At 41.5% G+C, this 18,425-nt stretch overlaps 1 protein-coding gene across 1 annotated transcript; it reads left to right on the top strand.

Annotated features, from left to right (window-relative positions):
- The first annotated feature begins 424 nt into the window (after positions 1–424).
- On the top strand, positions 425–18,062 carry LOC141233449 (gastrula zinc finger protein XlCGF53.1-like). Its single transcript, XM_073667908.1, has 7 exons — positions 425–498; positions 15,550–15,689; positions 15,819–15,923; positions 16,007–16,130; positions 16,214–16,311; positions 16,498–16,588; positions 17,968–18,062. The coding sequence occupies exons 2-7, from the start codon at positions 15,618–15,620 to the stop codon at positions 18,060–18,062; spliced, it is 585 nt and encodes a 194-aa protein (XP_073524009.1). The 5' UTR covers positions 425–498; positions 15,550–15,617.
- Positions 18,063–18,425: the final 363 nt, after the last annotated feature.

Here is an 18,425-nt window from a genome sequence, read left to right as displayed (position 1 = left end):
CCGTACACCTCGTACACACACGGCTCCGCTCCGTACACCTCGTACACACGCGGCTCTGCTCCGTACACCTCGTACACACGCGGCTCTGCTCCGTACGCCTCGTACACACACGGCTCCGCTCCATACACCTCGTACACACGCTGCTCCGCTCCGTACACCTCGTACACACGCGGCTCTGCTCCGTACACCTCGTACACACGCGGCTCCGCTCCGTACACCTCGTACACACGCGGCTCCGCTCCGTACACCTCGTACACACGCGGCTCTGCTCCATACGCCTCGTACACACACGGCTCTGCTACATCCACACTGTAAACCCCTCCTGACCCCACACATAAACTTCAGCTCATCCAGCACCATGACAACCAGCACAACAGAGTCCTGCATCCACTGAGGCCCCTGATCATGTGACCCCTGACTCCTCCCCTCCTGTGACCTCATCACAGCTCCTGTGCGCACAGTGCAGCCATATATGTGGTGGCGGCTCTGCAGGTGGAGGTATGTGGAGACCCCATTACTGGGCGCAGGGGGCATTAACCCCTTCAGCACGGAGACTCTTTTGGGGTCTTGTGTTGCCCCTTTATAAGAATCATAAGGTTTTTGTTCTGTTTCCTGTAATAGATACATACGACCCAACTATGGAGACAGGAAGGGGGGAAACATATTGTTCTCATAGTACAGGACCCCTTTACTGGCCCCACAGTGTAATGCCCCCATTATGCCCCTTATGCAGGATGTATGATGCCCCCCACAGCGTAATGCTCCCATTATGCCCCTTATGCAGTATGTATGATGCCCCCACACAGTGTAATGCCCCCATTATGCCCCTTATGCAGGATGTATGATGCCCCCACACAGTGTAATGCCCCCATTATGCCCCTTATGCAGGATGTATGATGCCCCCACACAGTGTAATGCCCAATTATGCTCCTTATGCAGTATGTATGAAGCCCCCACACAGTATAATGTTCCCCCAGTACCGCCTGAGGTCCTGTAGTTGGAATAATCCCTCTGGAGTTGGTTTTCCCTTTGGCTGCTCCCCTACATGTAGACCCTCGAGCATGTATACATGCATGTAGGGGATCAGGCCTTACTAGATATCGAGGCTTTGTACAGTAATATACCGCATGAGGATGGTATCAGAGGAGTAAGACATTTCTTGAAATCGAGATCAATAGAGTGTAGCAGACATAATGACTTCATGGAGGATCTTCTAAAATTCGCTATTACTCATAACTTCTTTCTTTTTGACAGGAAGTACTTCCACCAGCTCAGGGGTACTGCGATGGGGAGCCACTGTGCACCCTCACATGCTAAAGTATTCCTGAGCTGGTAGGAGGAAACTACAATATTCAGGGATGATCATAAGTGGTGGCATCCATATATTGGGGTATGATATAGATATATTGACTACATTTTTATCATCTGGTCAGAGACGAGTGAGCAATCTTTTGAATTTGTCAGAGAACTCAATATCCTTAGATTTATATCAGAGTTTAATTATTACCAGCTGCCTTTCCTGGATGTACTAATCAAGAAGGATTGCAATGGGACCCTAGGAACACTCATCTATCATAAACCTTCAAGCACTAATAAACTATTGAAGTGGGATAGCCACCACCCCATCCTCATAAAAAGAAGAATACCCAAGGGCCAGTTTTTACGGTTGGGTACTGCTCTAATGTCACAGATTTTAATATACAGGCTATAGACCTGAACATCAGATTCAGGGAAAAAGGGTACTCATGGTACATTTTGGATTCAACATCATCGTTTGCAGAAAAATGGGAGAGACAGACACTCCTCCATCCCTAACCTAGAGACCAAGAAAAAGATTGGACAACACGAGTAAGAAAAACTTACGACAATCAGAGTGACTGTATCTTTCATATCCTCAGAAAACACTGGGATATACTTGTGGCTGATCCGGACCTGAGGGTCCTGTGGGATCTACTCCCACAATAACTTTCAGAAACGGTCAGACAATTAGGGACCATTTAGTGCATAGTTACTGTCAGGGAAATATTGAGAAAGTATTAACAATTTCTCTCTGTCCCTGAAACCCCTCTTCATCCCTCCCTTATCCACCATTTGTCACCAGAGGAGAGCTGAAACTCCAGCTGTTGGTATGCAAAAAACAGTACAAGAAGTTCAGTAGCCTATTCTACTTAACATACAAATGCATCTCCTCTTAGCACAGACCTGGGATAGATTGACACCTTCCAGCATAGGGGCAGAGATGGAAGGAAAGAGGAAATGACTCGTTTAGGCTCAAAAGGGGTTTAACAAAGACTGCAGAATCTTCGAAATAACTAAAGTTTCATAATTCTCAAAATGAAGGGACCCATATTTTTAGTGACAGGGTCAGCTTGGGAATGATATGGATATTTTCCTGTCTCTGTAGGTCCCTCTGGGGGTCTGTGGCGCAAAAGTCCCAAATTAACAGATCGCAGCTATACCGTGTGAGGTCTCTTGAGAATGGTAAAATCATAACGGAAAAAAATGTATCACTTTCGGGCCTCTACGATCAACCCACAATAAGTTATCTCAAAAAACAGATATCTAATAAAGATATGAAGGCTGGAGACCAGCCCCCGTAATGTCATCCCAGGGGGTGTGTGGGCCGGTCTTTCACTTCAGCATAAAAGAATCTGCTGAGGTTGGAGTAGTATTCATTGCGGGAGTATATATTTATTATAGCAACGGATCTTGCTCGATAACAGTCAAATCAAGCTTAGTGTCTCCCCTTCACCTATATTGAATTGTCTCAGCGATCATTATAGTAAGTCTTCTTTAATCCTGTTTATTTTGTGTAACTACTTATGTATTGTATTGTCCACTTTTGTAAAATCTTGTATATTTTTCATAATACTGCCTCCCTTTTGGATTAAATATAAAATGTAATAATTCTTTTTCTTTTTTGCTGTAATTGTTCCCTCCCCCGAAGCCATACGCTATCAGAACGCAGGCGTCCGCCCAGGCCTGTATTATATTTCAAATCTGGACGGCGGTGGCAACAATTTATATTAACCCCTTGAAAGCCTGAGGCGTATTAGAACGCCCCAGGCCATCACCCCCGGTCCAGTTAGGGCTCCGGCTGTGAGCCTGCATTCAACCGAGCACATGTCAGCTGATTCTTAAAGCCCATCGGTGACCCCAGTGGTTGTCATGTAATTATCACTATGAGAGCCACCTAGTGGTCGGCGCTCATAGCACAGGAGCATTTCTGCTACATAGAGGTGATCTGCTCATCACCTCTATGTAGCAAAGGCGATCGGACAGTTGCTGCTTCTAGTCTCCTATGGAGACTATAGACGCAAGCAAAAAGTGTAAAAAAAAAGTTTTTAAAAATATTAAAAAAACATAAAAGTTTAATTCACCTCCCTTTCGCCCCAATCAAAATAAAATAATAAAAAAAAACAACCCACATACACATATTTGGTATTGCCGTGTTCAGAATCGCCCGATCTATCAATATAAAAAAAGAATTGATCCGAATGGTAAACGGCGTAACGAGAAAAAAATTCTAAACGCCAGAATTACTTTTTTTGGTCGCCGCAACATTGCAATAAAATGCAATAACGGGCGATGAAAACATCAGAGCTACTCCAAAATGGTACTAATAAAAACGTCAGCTCGGTGCGCAAAAAATAAACCCTCACCCGGCACCAGATCCCGAAAAATGGAGACACTACAAGTCTTGGAAAATGGTGCCTTTTTTTTTTTTTTAGCAAACTTTGGATTTTTTTTCACCACTTAAATAAAAAAGAACCTATACATGTTTGGTGTCTACGAACTTGTAATGACCTGGAGAATAAGAAGGGCAGGTCAGTTTTAGCATTCAGTGAACGTGGTAAAAAAAAAAAAAAAACATCTGTGGTAGTGCACTTTTTTTGCAATTTCATTGCATTTGGATTTTTTTTCCTGTTTTCCCGTACACGATATGGTAAAACCAGTAATGTCGTTCAAAAGTACAACTCATCCCGCAAAAAATAAGCCCTCACATGACCATATTAAAAATAAAAACGCTATGGCTCTGGGAACAAGGGAAGCTAAAAGCGAAAATGCAAAAACGGAAAATCCCAGGGTTAATTGGGCTATCGTGAAGCTGACAGTGACCGTACGGGGGCGTAGACACACATTCCATGCGTTGGAATCTGGAGGTGTGATGCCATACGCTCACTGGTCGCTTGCCGATACCTACGTAGTGGGTAGTCGGGATCGTGTGCTCGCCACTCCCTGACGAAATCCAGACAGAGTAACGGCAATGGTGAGATATTGTGTGATCTCCCCGGTGTCGTCACTGTGGAACCCTGACAATTGCTATAAAAAACCTGCACCCAAGGGGACTTGGCTAGATAGAGGAATCTACGATTTCTTTAGATTTGCAGAACATTGTCCATTTAATTGGATGAGACCATGTAAATCTTTCTTGAGTTCCTCCATGCTTAAAATCTTTTTCTAGTGGGATTATTCCAACTGTAAATCCTCAGGACTAGTATATATGATCACACCTGCCCCTAGATTATGTAGGCAAGATCAAGAGGGAGTCTGGGAGGATTGTGGGGGGGCATTTGGGCAGTATACGCCATGGTTGGCAGTATACGCCATTAGCGAGACATATGAACAGTGTACATTGAGATCAAACTGGAGACATCTCCTTTTGTATCATTGAGATGGTTAAACCCAATGTGAGAGGTGGTGATCACAATAGATGTATCCTCAAAAAAGAAAGTAAGTGGATTGTTAGACTGGATTCACAAGCCCCTAAGGGATTCAATGAGCAAATTTCTTATGCCTGTTTTGTGTGAATACAGACCCATCCTGGATTATATTTTTAGATTGTATACTCTACCCATTGCTACTCAGTTCCCTGTGAATGGGATTCACATATTATTGTACTTCATCGAGATATCTGAGCTTCTATATCAGAATTATTACTTAGCAATTATTCCACATATACTATTTATTAATTAACAAGTGTGGTGATCCTTGTGTATCTCTAATTGTGCAATAGAGGTCAAATTTGACCATTTAGGAGTATACTGTGGGCCATCATCCCATATCTTATGAAGTGATAAAGTAGATCTACTTGCCTATTGCATGATGGGAGGATGTGCAATACTTGTTTTTAGTCTCCCATGACGCTGATCTCAGAGATAGAAAAATCTTATGTTGGTGTAATGCAATCCAAAACCATTATGCGCTCCGGTGTGGAACACATGCTTCCGGACATGCACAATCGCAGATAGGAGACCGTGATGCACTCCGGCGTGGAACGCACATGTCCCGGCACGTTTGTGCTTTCTGCCCGCCTGTCTCCGTTGTTTTGTGCTGGATTTTGGGGAATACTTGAGAATTTATTTTTGTTCCATCTGTCTTTAATTAATCCATCAGATAAGTCCTCAGAGAATTATAATTAGAGGAACCCATGGACACATTGGGATTTGTGAAGCTGACCTCCGCTCTCCTCTATTTCCTTAGAATTTATTGTGTGACCTGTATTTCAAAACAGTAGCTCTTGGTTTGTTTCACTTCCATGTGTAAATTGAATTTGACTCGTAGTCTTTGATATCTCTTTCAAACTTAGTTTTTTTGATGTCTGAGATCCATCCTCCAGACTTTGTAAATTCTTTTGCATATTTTGTTTGATTTTTGTATCCAAAAAGGCTTCTACACTTGGCGGAAAACTTTCAACTAGTTATTTTCAAGAAACAAATATCAAACGCTATGTGACTTGGTTATCCTTGGTTAGGTTTTTTTTTTATTTAGATTGTGAGCCCCAATGGGGACAGCGATGATAATGTATGTAAAGCTCTGCGGAATATGTTGGCGCTATATAAAAATAAAGAATATATATATATACAGTACAGACCAAAAGTTTGGACACACATTCTCATTTATAGATTTCTCTGTATTTTCAGGACTATGAAAATAGTGCATTCACACTGAAGGCATCAAAACTATGAATTAACACATGTGGAATTATATACTTAACAAAAAAGTGTGAAACAACTGAAAATATGTCTTATATTCTAGGTTCTTCAAAGTAGCAACCTTTTGCTTTGATGACTGCATTGCACACTCTTGGCATTCTCTTGATGAGCTTCAAGAGGTAGTCACCGGAAATGGTCTTCCAACAATCTTGAAGGAGTTCCCAGAGATGCTTAGCACTTGTTGGCCCTTTTGCCTTCACTCTGCGGTCCAGCTCACCCCAAACCATCTCGATTGGGTTCATGTCTGGTGACTGTGGAGCCCAGGTCATCTTGTGTAGCACCCCATCACTCTCCTTCTTGGTCAAATAGCCCATACACAGCCTGGAGGTGTGTTTGGGGTCATTGTCCTGTTGAAAAATAAATGATGGTCCAACTAAACGCAAACCGGATGGAATAGCATGCAGCTGCAAGATGCTGTGGTAGCCATGCTGGTTCAGTATGCCTTCAATTTTGAATAAATCCCCAACAGTGTCACCAGCAAAGTACCCCCACACCATTACACCTCCTCCTCCATGCTTCACGGTGGGAACCAGGCATGTAGAGTCCATCCGTTCACCTTTTCTGCGTCGCACAAAGACACGGTGGTTGGAACCAAAGATCTCAAATTTGGACTCATCAGCCCAAAGCACAGATTTCCACTGGTCTAATGTCCATTCCTTGTGTTCTTTAGCCCAAACAAGTCTCTTCTGCTTGTTGCCTGTCCTTAGCAGTGGTTTCCTAGCAGCTATTTTACCATGAAGGCCTGCTGCACAAAGTCTCCTCTTAACAGTTGTTGTAGAGATGTGTCTGCTGCTAGGACTCTGTGTGGCATTGACCTGGTCTCTAATCTGAGCTGCTGTTAACCTGCGATTTCTGAGGCTGGTGACTCGGATAAACTTATCCTCAGAAGCAGAGGTGACTCTTGGTCTTCCTTTCCTGGGGCGGTCCTCATGTGAGCCAATTTCTTTGTAGTGCTTTATGGTTTTTGCAACTGCACTTGGGGACAGTTTCAAAGTTTTCCCAATTTTTTTGCACTGACTGACCTTCATTTCTTAAAGTAATGATGGCCACTCGTTTTTCTTTACTTAGCTGCTTTTTTCTTGCCATAATGCAAATTCTAACAGTCTATTCAGTAGGACTATCAGCTGTGTATCCACCTGACTTCTGCACAACACAACTGATGGTCCCAACCCCATTTATAAGGCAAGAAATCCCACTTATTAAACCTGACAGGGCACACCTGTGAAGTGAAAACCATTTCCGGTGACTACCTCTTGAAGCTCATCAAGAGAATGCCAAGAGTGTGCAAAGCAGTCATCAAAGCAAAAGGTGGCTACTTTGAAGAACCTAGAATATAAGACATATTTTCAGTTGTTTCACATTTTTTTGTTAACTATATAATTCCACATGTGTTAATTCATAGTTTTGATGCTTTCAATGTGAATGTACAATTTTCATAGTCATGAAAATACAGAAAAATCTTTAAATGAGAAGGTGTGTCCAAACTTTTGGTCTGTACTGTATATATATATATATATATATATATATATATATATATATATATAATATAATGTGGACATACACCCTGTAAAGCATGCAACTATGTTAACCGCTTCCCGACCGCCCACTGTACATAAACGTCCGCGCTGCCTGGGCTCTGTGCAGCGCGGACGTTTAAAAACGGTGGGTGGTCTCGCAGCGCTCAGGACCCCCAGGGTCCTGCAAGCGCTGCGAGAGCGGTGCAGAGCGTTAGCTCTGACAGGGAACATCATCGGGACCTGATTGGATCAGGTCCCAGTGATGTTAACCCTTTGCTGCCTTCTATATGCCGCGATCTATCGTGATCGCGGCATATAGAAGACAGCAGGAGGAGAGGGGGTGGTATACTTACCTCTCCGAAGACCCCTGATACCTTTCAGGACCTTGGGTTGCTATGGCAGCTGGAGGTCACATGACAGCCTCCAGCTCTACCATATATGGTGTCCTGCCAGTGTCAGCCTGCAGCTGAAGCCTGGCAGGACACACTGACTGTGTGAAGATCTCATGTAATGTAATATATGTCTATTACATTACATGAGATCAGCGATCAGAAAAATAAAAATTAATGTCCCATACAGGGACTAAGTAAAACTGTAAAGAAAAGTTTAAAAAAAATGTTTTGAAACTGTTAAAAAAAAATACAAAATAAATTAAAATAAATAAAATATTAAACCGATAAATCCGTATATTTATGCAAAAATAAAAAAAGTATACATATTTGGTATCGCCGCGTCCGAAACAACCCGAGCTATAAAACTGTCACACTAATTAACTCCTTCTGTGCACACCGTAATAAAAATAAATAAAAAATGGAGGAAAAAACTATGCTTTTTCCTCATATCGCCAAACAAAAAGTGGAAAAAAATGCGATCAAAAAGCAAAATGGAAATAAAAATGGTACCGCTGAAAACGTCATCTTGTTCCGCAAAAAAAAGAGCGGTATGGCGGCTTATCAGCCGAAAAATAAAAAAGTTATAGCGCTCAGAATAAAGCAATGCAAAAAAAAAATTTTTCTATAAAATTGTTTTATTGTGTAAAAGCGCCAAAACATAAAAAAATATACAGTAAATGTAATATCGCTGTAAACGTACCGACCCGAAGAATAACGCTGCCTGATCACTTTCACCACATGCAGAACGGCATACAAAAAAACCCTCAAAAAACAATTCCTGAATTGTTGGTTTTTGTTAATTTTACCTCCCAAAAAACGGAATAGAAAGCGATCAAAAAATGTCACGTACCCAAAAATGGTACCAATAAAAATGTCAACTCGTCCCGCAAAAAACAAGCCGTCACATGACTCTGTCGGCCGAAATATGGAAAAATTATAGCTCTCAAAATATGGTGATGCAAAAACTAGATTTTGCAAAAAAAAAAGCGTCTCTTAGTGTGTGGCAGCTGTCAGTCATAAAAACCCGATATAAATCTGGTATCTCTGTAATCGCACCGACCCGAAGAATAAAGTAATCTAATCAGTTATATCACACGAGGAACGGCGTAAAAAAATAAATAAAACCAATTCTTCACCTGCTACTGATTTGTTTATTATGTCTCCCAAAGATCGCAGTAAGGCTCTGCTCACATTTATCCTGCGCTCTGCGCTGAGCACTTACGCCAGAGTTTCCGTGTAAATCTCTGAAATACGTGATTCAGACGGAACCCATGACGGAAGATTCCCTGTAATGAGGCAGATATAGGCCACTGTGAATGCCGTCTGGCCTGTGATCCCACGGTGTCATTTGTTTTAGGCGTGCATAAAAGTGCGGTTGGCCACAGTTTTGTGCACTTCTGAAAAAAAGGACACCGCTAAACAGAGGCCAGACGGAGTCCAGAGCAACTCTGCTGCCTCATTACAGTGAATGGATCCTGCAGGGGTTTCATCTGAATTACATCACTTTGAAATTTAGATGGAAACCCCGATGTAAGTGCTCAGCCTAGAGCGCCGGATGTTACGTAAAATGTTCCCAATAAAAGCTTCAACTCAGTCCTCAAAAAAAGCTAGTCCCCACTCAGGTCCGTCATCTGTTAAAAATATAAGGGACTTCCAAGTTACTGGTAGCAGAAAGGCTCTGGAAAAGCGAAATGGCCCTTGCCCCCCCAAAAGAAATTCAGAAAATTTTGTGCTCCCAAATCCAAATGCCTATTCTACAATAATTTGTTCTCCAATTGTCAAATAGCACTCCGTCCCCCCCAGATCTCGCCGTATGGTTGAGCGGTACGATACAACCACATATGGGGTATTGCCACTTTTAGAAGAAATTGTGTGACTCATTTCGGCACCATTTTTACCCATTGCCCTGTGTGAAAATGTAAAATCTGAGGGTAAAACATTTTTTTGTGGTAAAAATATAATTATGCTTTTTTCACTGCCCAATGGTATAAATTTAAAAATTAAAAAATACTCACTACTTCCCTAGATGAATTCCTTGAGAGGTGTAGTTTACAAAATGGGGTCACTTGTGGGGGTTCCTGCAGTTTCAGCATGTCAGCGACTCTTCAAATGTGACATGGTGTCTGCAACCTATCCCAGCCAACATAGCGCTCCTTTCTCTTCCGAACCCTGCCGTACACCAAAGCAGTGGTTTTCCCCCACATATGGGGTATCTGCGTACTCAGGAGAAATTGCACAACAAATTTCATTGTGCAATTTATCCTGTTACCCTTATGATAATACAAAATTAGGGAATGAAAAACATTTTTTGTGGGAAAAATGTGAAAATTTTATTTTTATGGCTCAATATTATAAACTTCTGTGAAGCACCTGGGGGTGCAAGGTGCTCACCACACATCTAGATAAGTTCCCTAAGGGGTTTCCAAAATGATGTCACTTGTGGGGGGTTTCCACTGTTTAGGCACATTAGGGGCCCCCCCAAATGCAACATGGCGTCCGCTAATTATTCAAACAAATTTTACATTCAAAAAGTCAAATGGCGCTCCTTCCCTTCCGAACCCTGCCGTGCGCCCAAACAGTGGTTTTCCCTCACATATGGGGTATCATCGCGCTCAAGAGAAATTGCACAAAAAATTTTGGGGTCCATTTTTTCCTGTTACCCCTGTGAAAATAAAAAAAATTGGGTCTAAAGTAACATTTTTGTGAAAAAAGTTAAATGTTAATTTTTTTCTTCCACATTCCAAAAATTCCTGTGAAGCACCTGAAGGGTTTAATAAAGTTATTGAATGTGGTTTTGAGCACCTTGAGGGGTGCAGTTTTTAGAATGATGTCACTTTTGGGTATTTTCTGTCATAAAGACCCCTCAAAGTGACTTCAAATGTGATGTGGTCCCTAAAAAAATGTTTTTGTAAATTTTGTTGGAAAAATGAGAAATCGCTGGTCAACTTTTAACCCTTATAGCTCCCTAACAAAAAAAAATTTTGGTTCCAAAATTGTGCTGATGTAAAGTAGACATGTGGGAAATGTTATTTATTAACTATTTTGTGTGACATATCTCTCTGATTTAAGGGCATGAAAATTCAAAGTTTGAAAATTGCTAAATTTTCAAAATTTTCACCAAATTTCCGATTTTTTCACAAATAAACGCAAGTGATATCGAAGAAATTTTACCACTATGCTGAAGTACAATATGTCACGAAAAAACAGTCTCAGAATCAGGGGGATCCGTTGAAGCGTTCCAGAGTAATTACTTCATAAATTGACAGTGGTCAGAATTGAAAAAATTGGCCCAGTCACGAAGGCAAAAACAGGCTCTGGTGCGAAGTGGTTAATAAAACCAACACATTTGAAGAAAACCTAACAGGACTACAATTTGCAATACACAATTTCATCAGTTGTACCACTATAGGGGTCATCTACTTAATAGAGTGTATAGAGAGTTAACTACAATATGTGGGATGGACGTCAGATCCGCTATAAACATGTATTAGAAGACATTTATCTGACGCAATCAATCCCACAACATTAAACCTGTCTGTGGTTTCAAGACGCTTTTCACAAAAACATAAAGGGGATATCAGATCCTTCAGATATTAGGAATAGAAAAGGCTTATAAACCATTAAGAGGTGGAGATATGAAAAGAAAAATCTTAAATAGAAAGTCATATTGGATATTTATATTACAAACTAGAGCCCCACAGGGAATAAACATCAGACCGGATTAATATTACAGTACAATTAATTGTATTTGTCTTTAATTTCCAGTGATTTTATTGAATGTCTGATGCACGAGTTGTATTTGTGTATTCTCTTTTACTTCCATACAATACAGGGTTAAATTGTCTGAGAAGTACTCAGTAATCAATGGACACCCAGGAAAGGGAAGGATATAAAAGTATCACAGAGACTCACATGTTGCAAATCAGGAATAAGCATTGGTTTCCTATGCGGGCACTTGGTGGTATGCCATCACAACAGTTTTATGAACTCACAATAAGGCTATGTGCCCACGTAGCAGATTTGATCCAGAGCGTTTTTGCCTCTCTATGGCAGAAAAAAACGCATGCAGATTTACATGCTTTTTTTCTGCCAGAGAGAAGCATTTTTTCAGCGTTTTCGCATGCGTTTTTTCAAGCAGTTTTCCAAGCGATTTTGAGCATCTCTTGGAAAGTGCTTGACAAGTTGGTCACACTATATAAATCCCTGCAACCGGCATGGATTTATATATTGTGACCAAGTAATAGTTAAAAAAAAGAATAAGAATGGTAAAAAATAAAAAAAAAAGATTATATTCACCTTCCGATGTCTTCCTGGTGTCATCTCTGCTGCGTCCGGTCTCTTGCAATGCTCGCGCTGTTGTGAAGGACCTGCGGTGACATCATTGAGTCATGTGATGGGTCACATGACTCAGTGACATCATGGCAGGTCCTTCACAACAGCGCAAGCATTGCAAGAGAACGGACGGCGTGGACAAAACACCGGGATGACATCGGAAGGTGAGTATAATCTTTATTTTTTGTATTAAATTCTTTTATTTACAGATTCTATGGTACCTGAGTCTGGAGGAGAGTCTCCTCTCCTCTACATCCGGGTACCATCCGCACATTAGAACGCGTCAATTACGCAAGTACAGATGCAGTCTTGCGGTATTGGTGCGTTCTAATGCAAGTCAATGGCGGCGATTACGCTGCGTGTCCGCAAAATTAATGGACATGCTGCGTATTTTTGAGCGCAGCATAAACGCTGCGGAAAAATACGCAGCATGGGCATTGAAAGTGCGGATTTGCATTGGAGACCATGGGGGAAGGTTTACCAAGTGTTTCCCAAGCGTTTACGCTGCGGAAATTCCGCAGCATAAACGCTTGAAAAACGCATCGTGGGCACACAGCCTTAATGTGAGGTTTTAACAATATAGACAATGCTGGAGAATCCATCTCTCCTCCTTGCTCTACTTGAACCTTGAAATGTCCCTGACCAGGGCGGCTCCATGCGGTGATCTTCAGACAAAGTGCATTGAATAAACAGTGAGCTGACCTCCCTCTCCATTTTACCATTATATGCATGTTTTCCCTATAGTGATGAATATTTATTTTTGCTAAAACTGTGATATTTTCACTTTAAAACTTTTTTTAAACCTTTTTTATAACCTTTTTTTTAACAGCTCTCCTTAGTGCGATCATACAACACAGAAGCCTCTGATTGCTCAGATGATGCACTGTACTACTGTAGTGCCGTGTATTATCCCTGCCTGTGCAATAGTAACGTCCCCATACACATGAGATAAGTGTTGACTGATCGGTCATTTGGCAGACGGTTATCTCTCCCGACTCCCCCATACACACAAATATTCCAGCTTTTCTGTGGTCTGTATGAGAGAGTCGCCTCCAGACTCCTCTAGCGGAGGATTATCTACAGGAAGAACAAACATTTTAGCCTCTGAAATTCAGGATCACAGATCCTTCTCTGCCCTGACATTATCTGTTGGGAGGCCCCCAAATACATTATATAGTCAACCAAACCCCCCGAAATCAGTGCTTTCATGCAGCTTTAGTCTAATGTGTCTGGGGGCGTTAAAAGGTAACTTATTGAATGCTGCCTCTGGCCCGGCCTAATAGACTTTCGTACATTGCAGGCCCAAACACCATTATTAGGCATTTAAGTATCATAGTAACTAGGCAGCCCCATACTATTGAGTACTTGGGGGAGGAAGGTCATTCAGCCGAACTCTGTCAAACCTTCTTAGATGCCATGTTTGCTTTTTGCAGGAGCAAGTGGTTAAACTGCCAGGGATTTTATTGCAGCCGCACCCATGCCATCCCTGCGGTGTACATCTATGTTCTGGTGCTCAAAAGAATTCATATAAGAACAAACACAAATGTTTAACATGTTAAAAAATGACAATGTGTCTTCTGCTTTTTGCATGTTTTTTTTTCTACAAGAATTGTTGGTGACAGTTTTCTTTTGAAACTTTTTAATATCTGCTTTTTTCTGTTTTTTTTTCTTGTAATATAGGAAAGCCTAAGGCCAGAAGTAAACCCCATAATACACTATACATGTAGACTTCAGTATCAAATCATTTCTGTCTGCGGTGTGTGTGCAAACAAAACAGCTTTTATAAAAGCCTCAAACTTCTGTGTGTGAATCAGACATGAGATCTAACTTGATAGAAGATTACAGTCCGGGAAAGACGGGAAACATTCATATAGATGGCCAGTGGTGCAGTAGTCAGTGACGGACTCTGGCCAAATATGGTTTTAGATCCGTATTAGAAGATGTTGCCTCATCATGACGTAGTTATTTCTCATGTCACTTGTAATAAATATCTCCTGCAGTATTGCTAATTCCAATTCCATTGTCGGAAAATGGGACGAGAATTAGCGTTATGGAAGGTGTCATGAACTCACAAAGAGATGACACCGGGGAGATTACATAATCTCTCACCGTTGTCGTCACTCTGTGGGGATATGTGTATATGCCCCCGTACGGTCACTGTCAGCTTCACGATAACCCAATTATTATTGTTCGCTGCCACCACCGTCCAGATTTGAAATATAATACAGGCCTGGTCGGACGCCTGCGTTCTGGTAGGGTATATGGCTTCGGGGGAGGGAACGATTACAGAGCAAAAGAAACAGGACTATTACATTTTATATTTAATCCAAAAGGAAGGCAGGGTTATGAAAAATATACAAGGATTTTACAAAGGGGACAATACAGTACAGAATATACAGTTACACAATATAAACAGGATTAAAGAAGACTTACGTAATAGATCGCAGAGACAATTCCGTTTAGCTGGAGGGGGGCGCCCCACTTATTGATTTGACTGTTATCGAACAAGATCCGTTTATTATAGTCTCTATACCCCCCTGGCAATGAATACTCATCCATCCTCCTTGGATTCTTTTATGCCTAAGGGGAGACCTGCCCACACAGCACCTGGGATGACATTAAGGGGGCTGGCTCTACCATTTTTTCCGTTATGACTTTACCTTCCTTTAGAGACCACACATGACATAGTTGTTGTCTGTTATTTTGTTACTTTTGCACCCCAGCTACCTGGAGGGACTCACAGCTACGATAAAATAAGCATATTGTTCCTTGGCTGACCCTGCCACTAAAAACATGGGTCCCATTATTAGCGGAGTTATAGAACTTACAATATTTCATATTTCGTATCAGCTCCGGACATCCTGAAGTTTGTGTTAAACCCCTTTGAAGCCTAAATGAGTTTTCCTTCAATCTCTGCCCCTGCTGGAAGGTGTCAACCTATCCCAGGTCTGTGCTAAGGGGAGATGCATTCCTATGTTAAGTGGGTCAGTAGCACCTTTTGTGCTGCATTTGTCTACAAGTGACTTCTGCTGTGTGTGTTAAATTGCATGGAAACAGTTGGTTTGGTCCAAATGGTGGATAAGGAAGAGGTGAGAGAGAAGAGGGGTTTGGGAGAAATTGTTAATATTTTCTCAATATTTCCCTGCTTGTTGTCTGTGGCCTTAAATATATAGGTTTTATTACTAGATGTAAAGAAAAAACTAAATACTGTCAAATAATAAATCTCCTTATATGTTTCCCCTCGTTATCTCCAATAGTTGTATTATTGCACAGGATTTTTATGATGTTCCATCGGCTTATCTTCTCATTCAGGTCTCTACAATACCGGATCCTCTCAGTGCAGATCTTCTATATAACAAAATTTTCCTGATTTACCTGATATGGACAGGGAAAAGATGGCGGAGAGGATATTCCACCTCACCCTAGAGATCCTCTTCCGGATTACTGGAGAGGTGAGAGATTCTGATGACGTCACATTACATCAATCTTATCTATAGGAATAACAGACGGACAGAACTGGAGAGGTGAGGACTCTGGAAATGTCTGTAGTGAGATTTATTAATGTTTCTCTCCATAACCAGCGATTAATCACGGGGCCTACACCTCACCCCCTGATACATGAGGACATCAATGACCAGAAGATCTTAGAACTTGCCTACAAGATGATTGAGCTTCTGACTGGAGAGGTGACACTGCTGGGAATTCTGGGACATTATACAGTAACGCTATGGAGGAATCTGGGGGATGACGGTATCATTGTATGTGTCAGGTTCCTATAAGATGTCAGGATGTCGCCGTCTATTTCTCCATGGAGGAGTGGGAGTATTTAGAAGGACACAAAGATCTGTACAGGGACTTCATGATGGAGGTTCCCAAGCCCCTCACATCACCAGGTAATAGACAGGACTAAATACACACAACCTATAATTATCTGTATGTAAAGAATGAATTCAGCCCCTGTATGTGTTTCCTCCAGATATATCCAGTAAGAGGACAACACCAGAGAGATGTCCCCATCCTCTTCTTCCACAGGACTGTAAACAAGAAGATCCCAATGTTCCTCAGGATCATCAGGTAGATGGAGAGAAGGTGTCATGAGATTTCCCCTATGATGTGTAGACAGCTGTAAAGGTCTTGTTTTATCCACCAGTATTATATGTTTTATACTTGTGTAATGAGAACGGTGGAGATGGCAGGATTAGAGCTGATCATAGATGGGACTTCTCCATCTGTCTGTGACTTTTATAATATTTGTTTCAGGGTGAAGATCTGACCCACATTAATACTACAGAGACATATGTGAGGGGTGATGAGCGATGTAAAGAGGAGATTCCTATATATGACTACCCAGGTGAGTAGTAATCACTAAATGCAGAGAAGTCACAGATTCTTCTCAGTCACCGGCTGTGACTGCTTTATCGGTGGTGTAGTCTGGCCGTATAGCAATCGTGCGATCACCATTTTGCCACTAGACCACAACATTCTCCTCCGTCCGAAAATGTTCAATTTACTTTGGGAAATTGTGAAAGACCTTTTCTATACAACTTACAACCTGAAGGAATCACCTACCCCCTGGGATTAGGAGACGCTGACCGTTACCTGCCCAGGTCTGTAAACTACAAAGCCAAATGACAGTGTACGTAGAATGTGCTGACAAGTGAGAAAATCACTTGAAGAAAAATATTTTGATTGGCCTGTAAGAGAAAGCGGAGGGTAATGATGGTGTTGGCTTCCTAGATCCCTGATATCTTATTGGATGAATCTACCTTCTCTCCCTTCTGTGCTGCTGAATGTTCTCATATGGTCCCTACAAGACCAGGTCCAGTCTTTCCAGACTTTTTTGATCGACAACATTAAATGTGCAGTGAGGCCAAGTGTGAATTTCTGTACAATAACAACAGAGTTTCCCTTTATCCTGATTTTTCAATATCTTTTAAAACCAACTAACTTCAAACAGGATTGTGATAAACTACATAAAAAACATTACACCTGTGCCATGATATATCTCTAAGCTGTGCGTGGCTGATGGCTGTAATATACATTTATTCACGCCTGCAGGAGATGTGTTGGCTCCAGCCCTGGTTTCATGGAGTCACTCCACGTCATAAATTCCATTATGTTTTCGATCCTAAGAAATTCAGATTACTGCACAATCTCTCCTGAAATGGGGGCGATAATACTTTCTCTACTCTTCTGCTCAGGACTCATAGTAGCTCCAATGGTCCAACATAAATGAGTGTGACTCCAGTTTAGTGTTGGATTTCTCCCTTCATGCATATGTAGTAGTTGGGGATGTTACATGTTTTTATATTCTTTCTTTTTTTACAAGTTCATTCTGTATGATAGTTTCATTGTGGTTGGATCGGCCTCCCTCACTTATGTGACGCTGTAACTCCCTGGTAGTCTTTCAAAAAGAAGGTCTCCATTGCCTCTTCCAAATGCTCGAGATCTAAATTTAAGACCCCTCAGCTCTGCAGTATTATAAAAAGTTCTCTTTGAACGTCTAATATTTCTTCTTGATACTCATCTGACAGAAAATATTGTCCCTTACGATAGTTTAGATTCCCAAGAGCCCCCGAGCCCCATACTCTAATTACCCCAGAGAGGTTTCACCACTAGTTACTCATTTATTACTGATGAAGACTGTTGAGTTTGATCATTTCAGTCGATGTTTTATTGTGTATAATCACAGTTTTTGACTTCAGTAATCCTCTGATTTAACCTCTTCAGGCACCCAGTTTTCTGTTCCTAATCAGGGCCATTTTTCAAATCTGACGTTTGTCACTTTACGTGGTGATAACTTTGAAATTCTTCACAAAGGATAATAGGAAACAAATGGACCTTACAAATTATTTTTCAACTTCTTTTGAATGTGACAATACCCTATATATGGTTGTACACTACTGTCTGGGCACATGGCAGGTTAAGAAGGGAAGGAGCGACATTTAGCTATTAGGAATGCAGATTTTGCTGGAATAGTTTGCAGACACAATGTATTGGGGGCACTGTTTATGGTCACCTGGAAGCTCGAAAGATGGCCACCACGAACAGGCTTGCCTTATCTACCCCATTTATAGATTTCAAAAATTACTTTGCTCATCACCCTTTAACCCCTCTACATGGATCTGGACTAACACAGAGATCCCTAGGCTTGGGCCACGGTGTTACCTGCTGTTCTGTGGAGTGAG

This window comes from Phyllobates terribilis, unplaced genomic scaffold (genome assembly GCF_046119375.1).
Source record: "Phyllobates terribilis strain yellow unplaced genomic scaffold, ASM4611937v1 Scaffold_600__1_contigs__length_992639, whole genome shotgun sequence".
Classification (NCBI taxonomy): domain Eukaryota; kingdom Metazoa; phylum Chordata; class Amphibia; order Anura; family Dendrobatidae; genus Phyllobates; species Phyllobates terribilis.
Note: the sequence above shows the minus strand (reverse complement) of the source record. Positions and strands in the feature narration are given on the sequence as shown.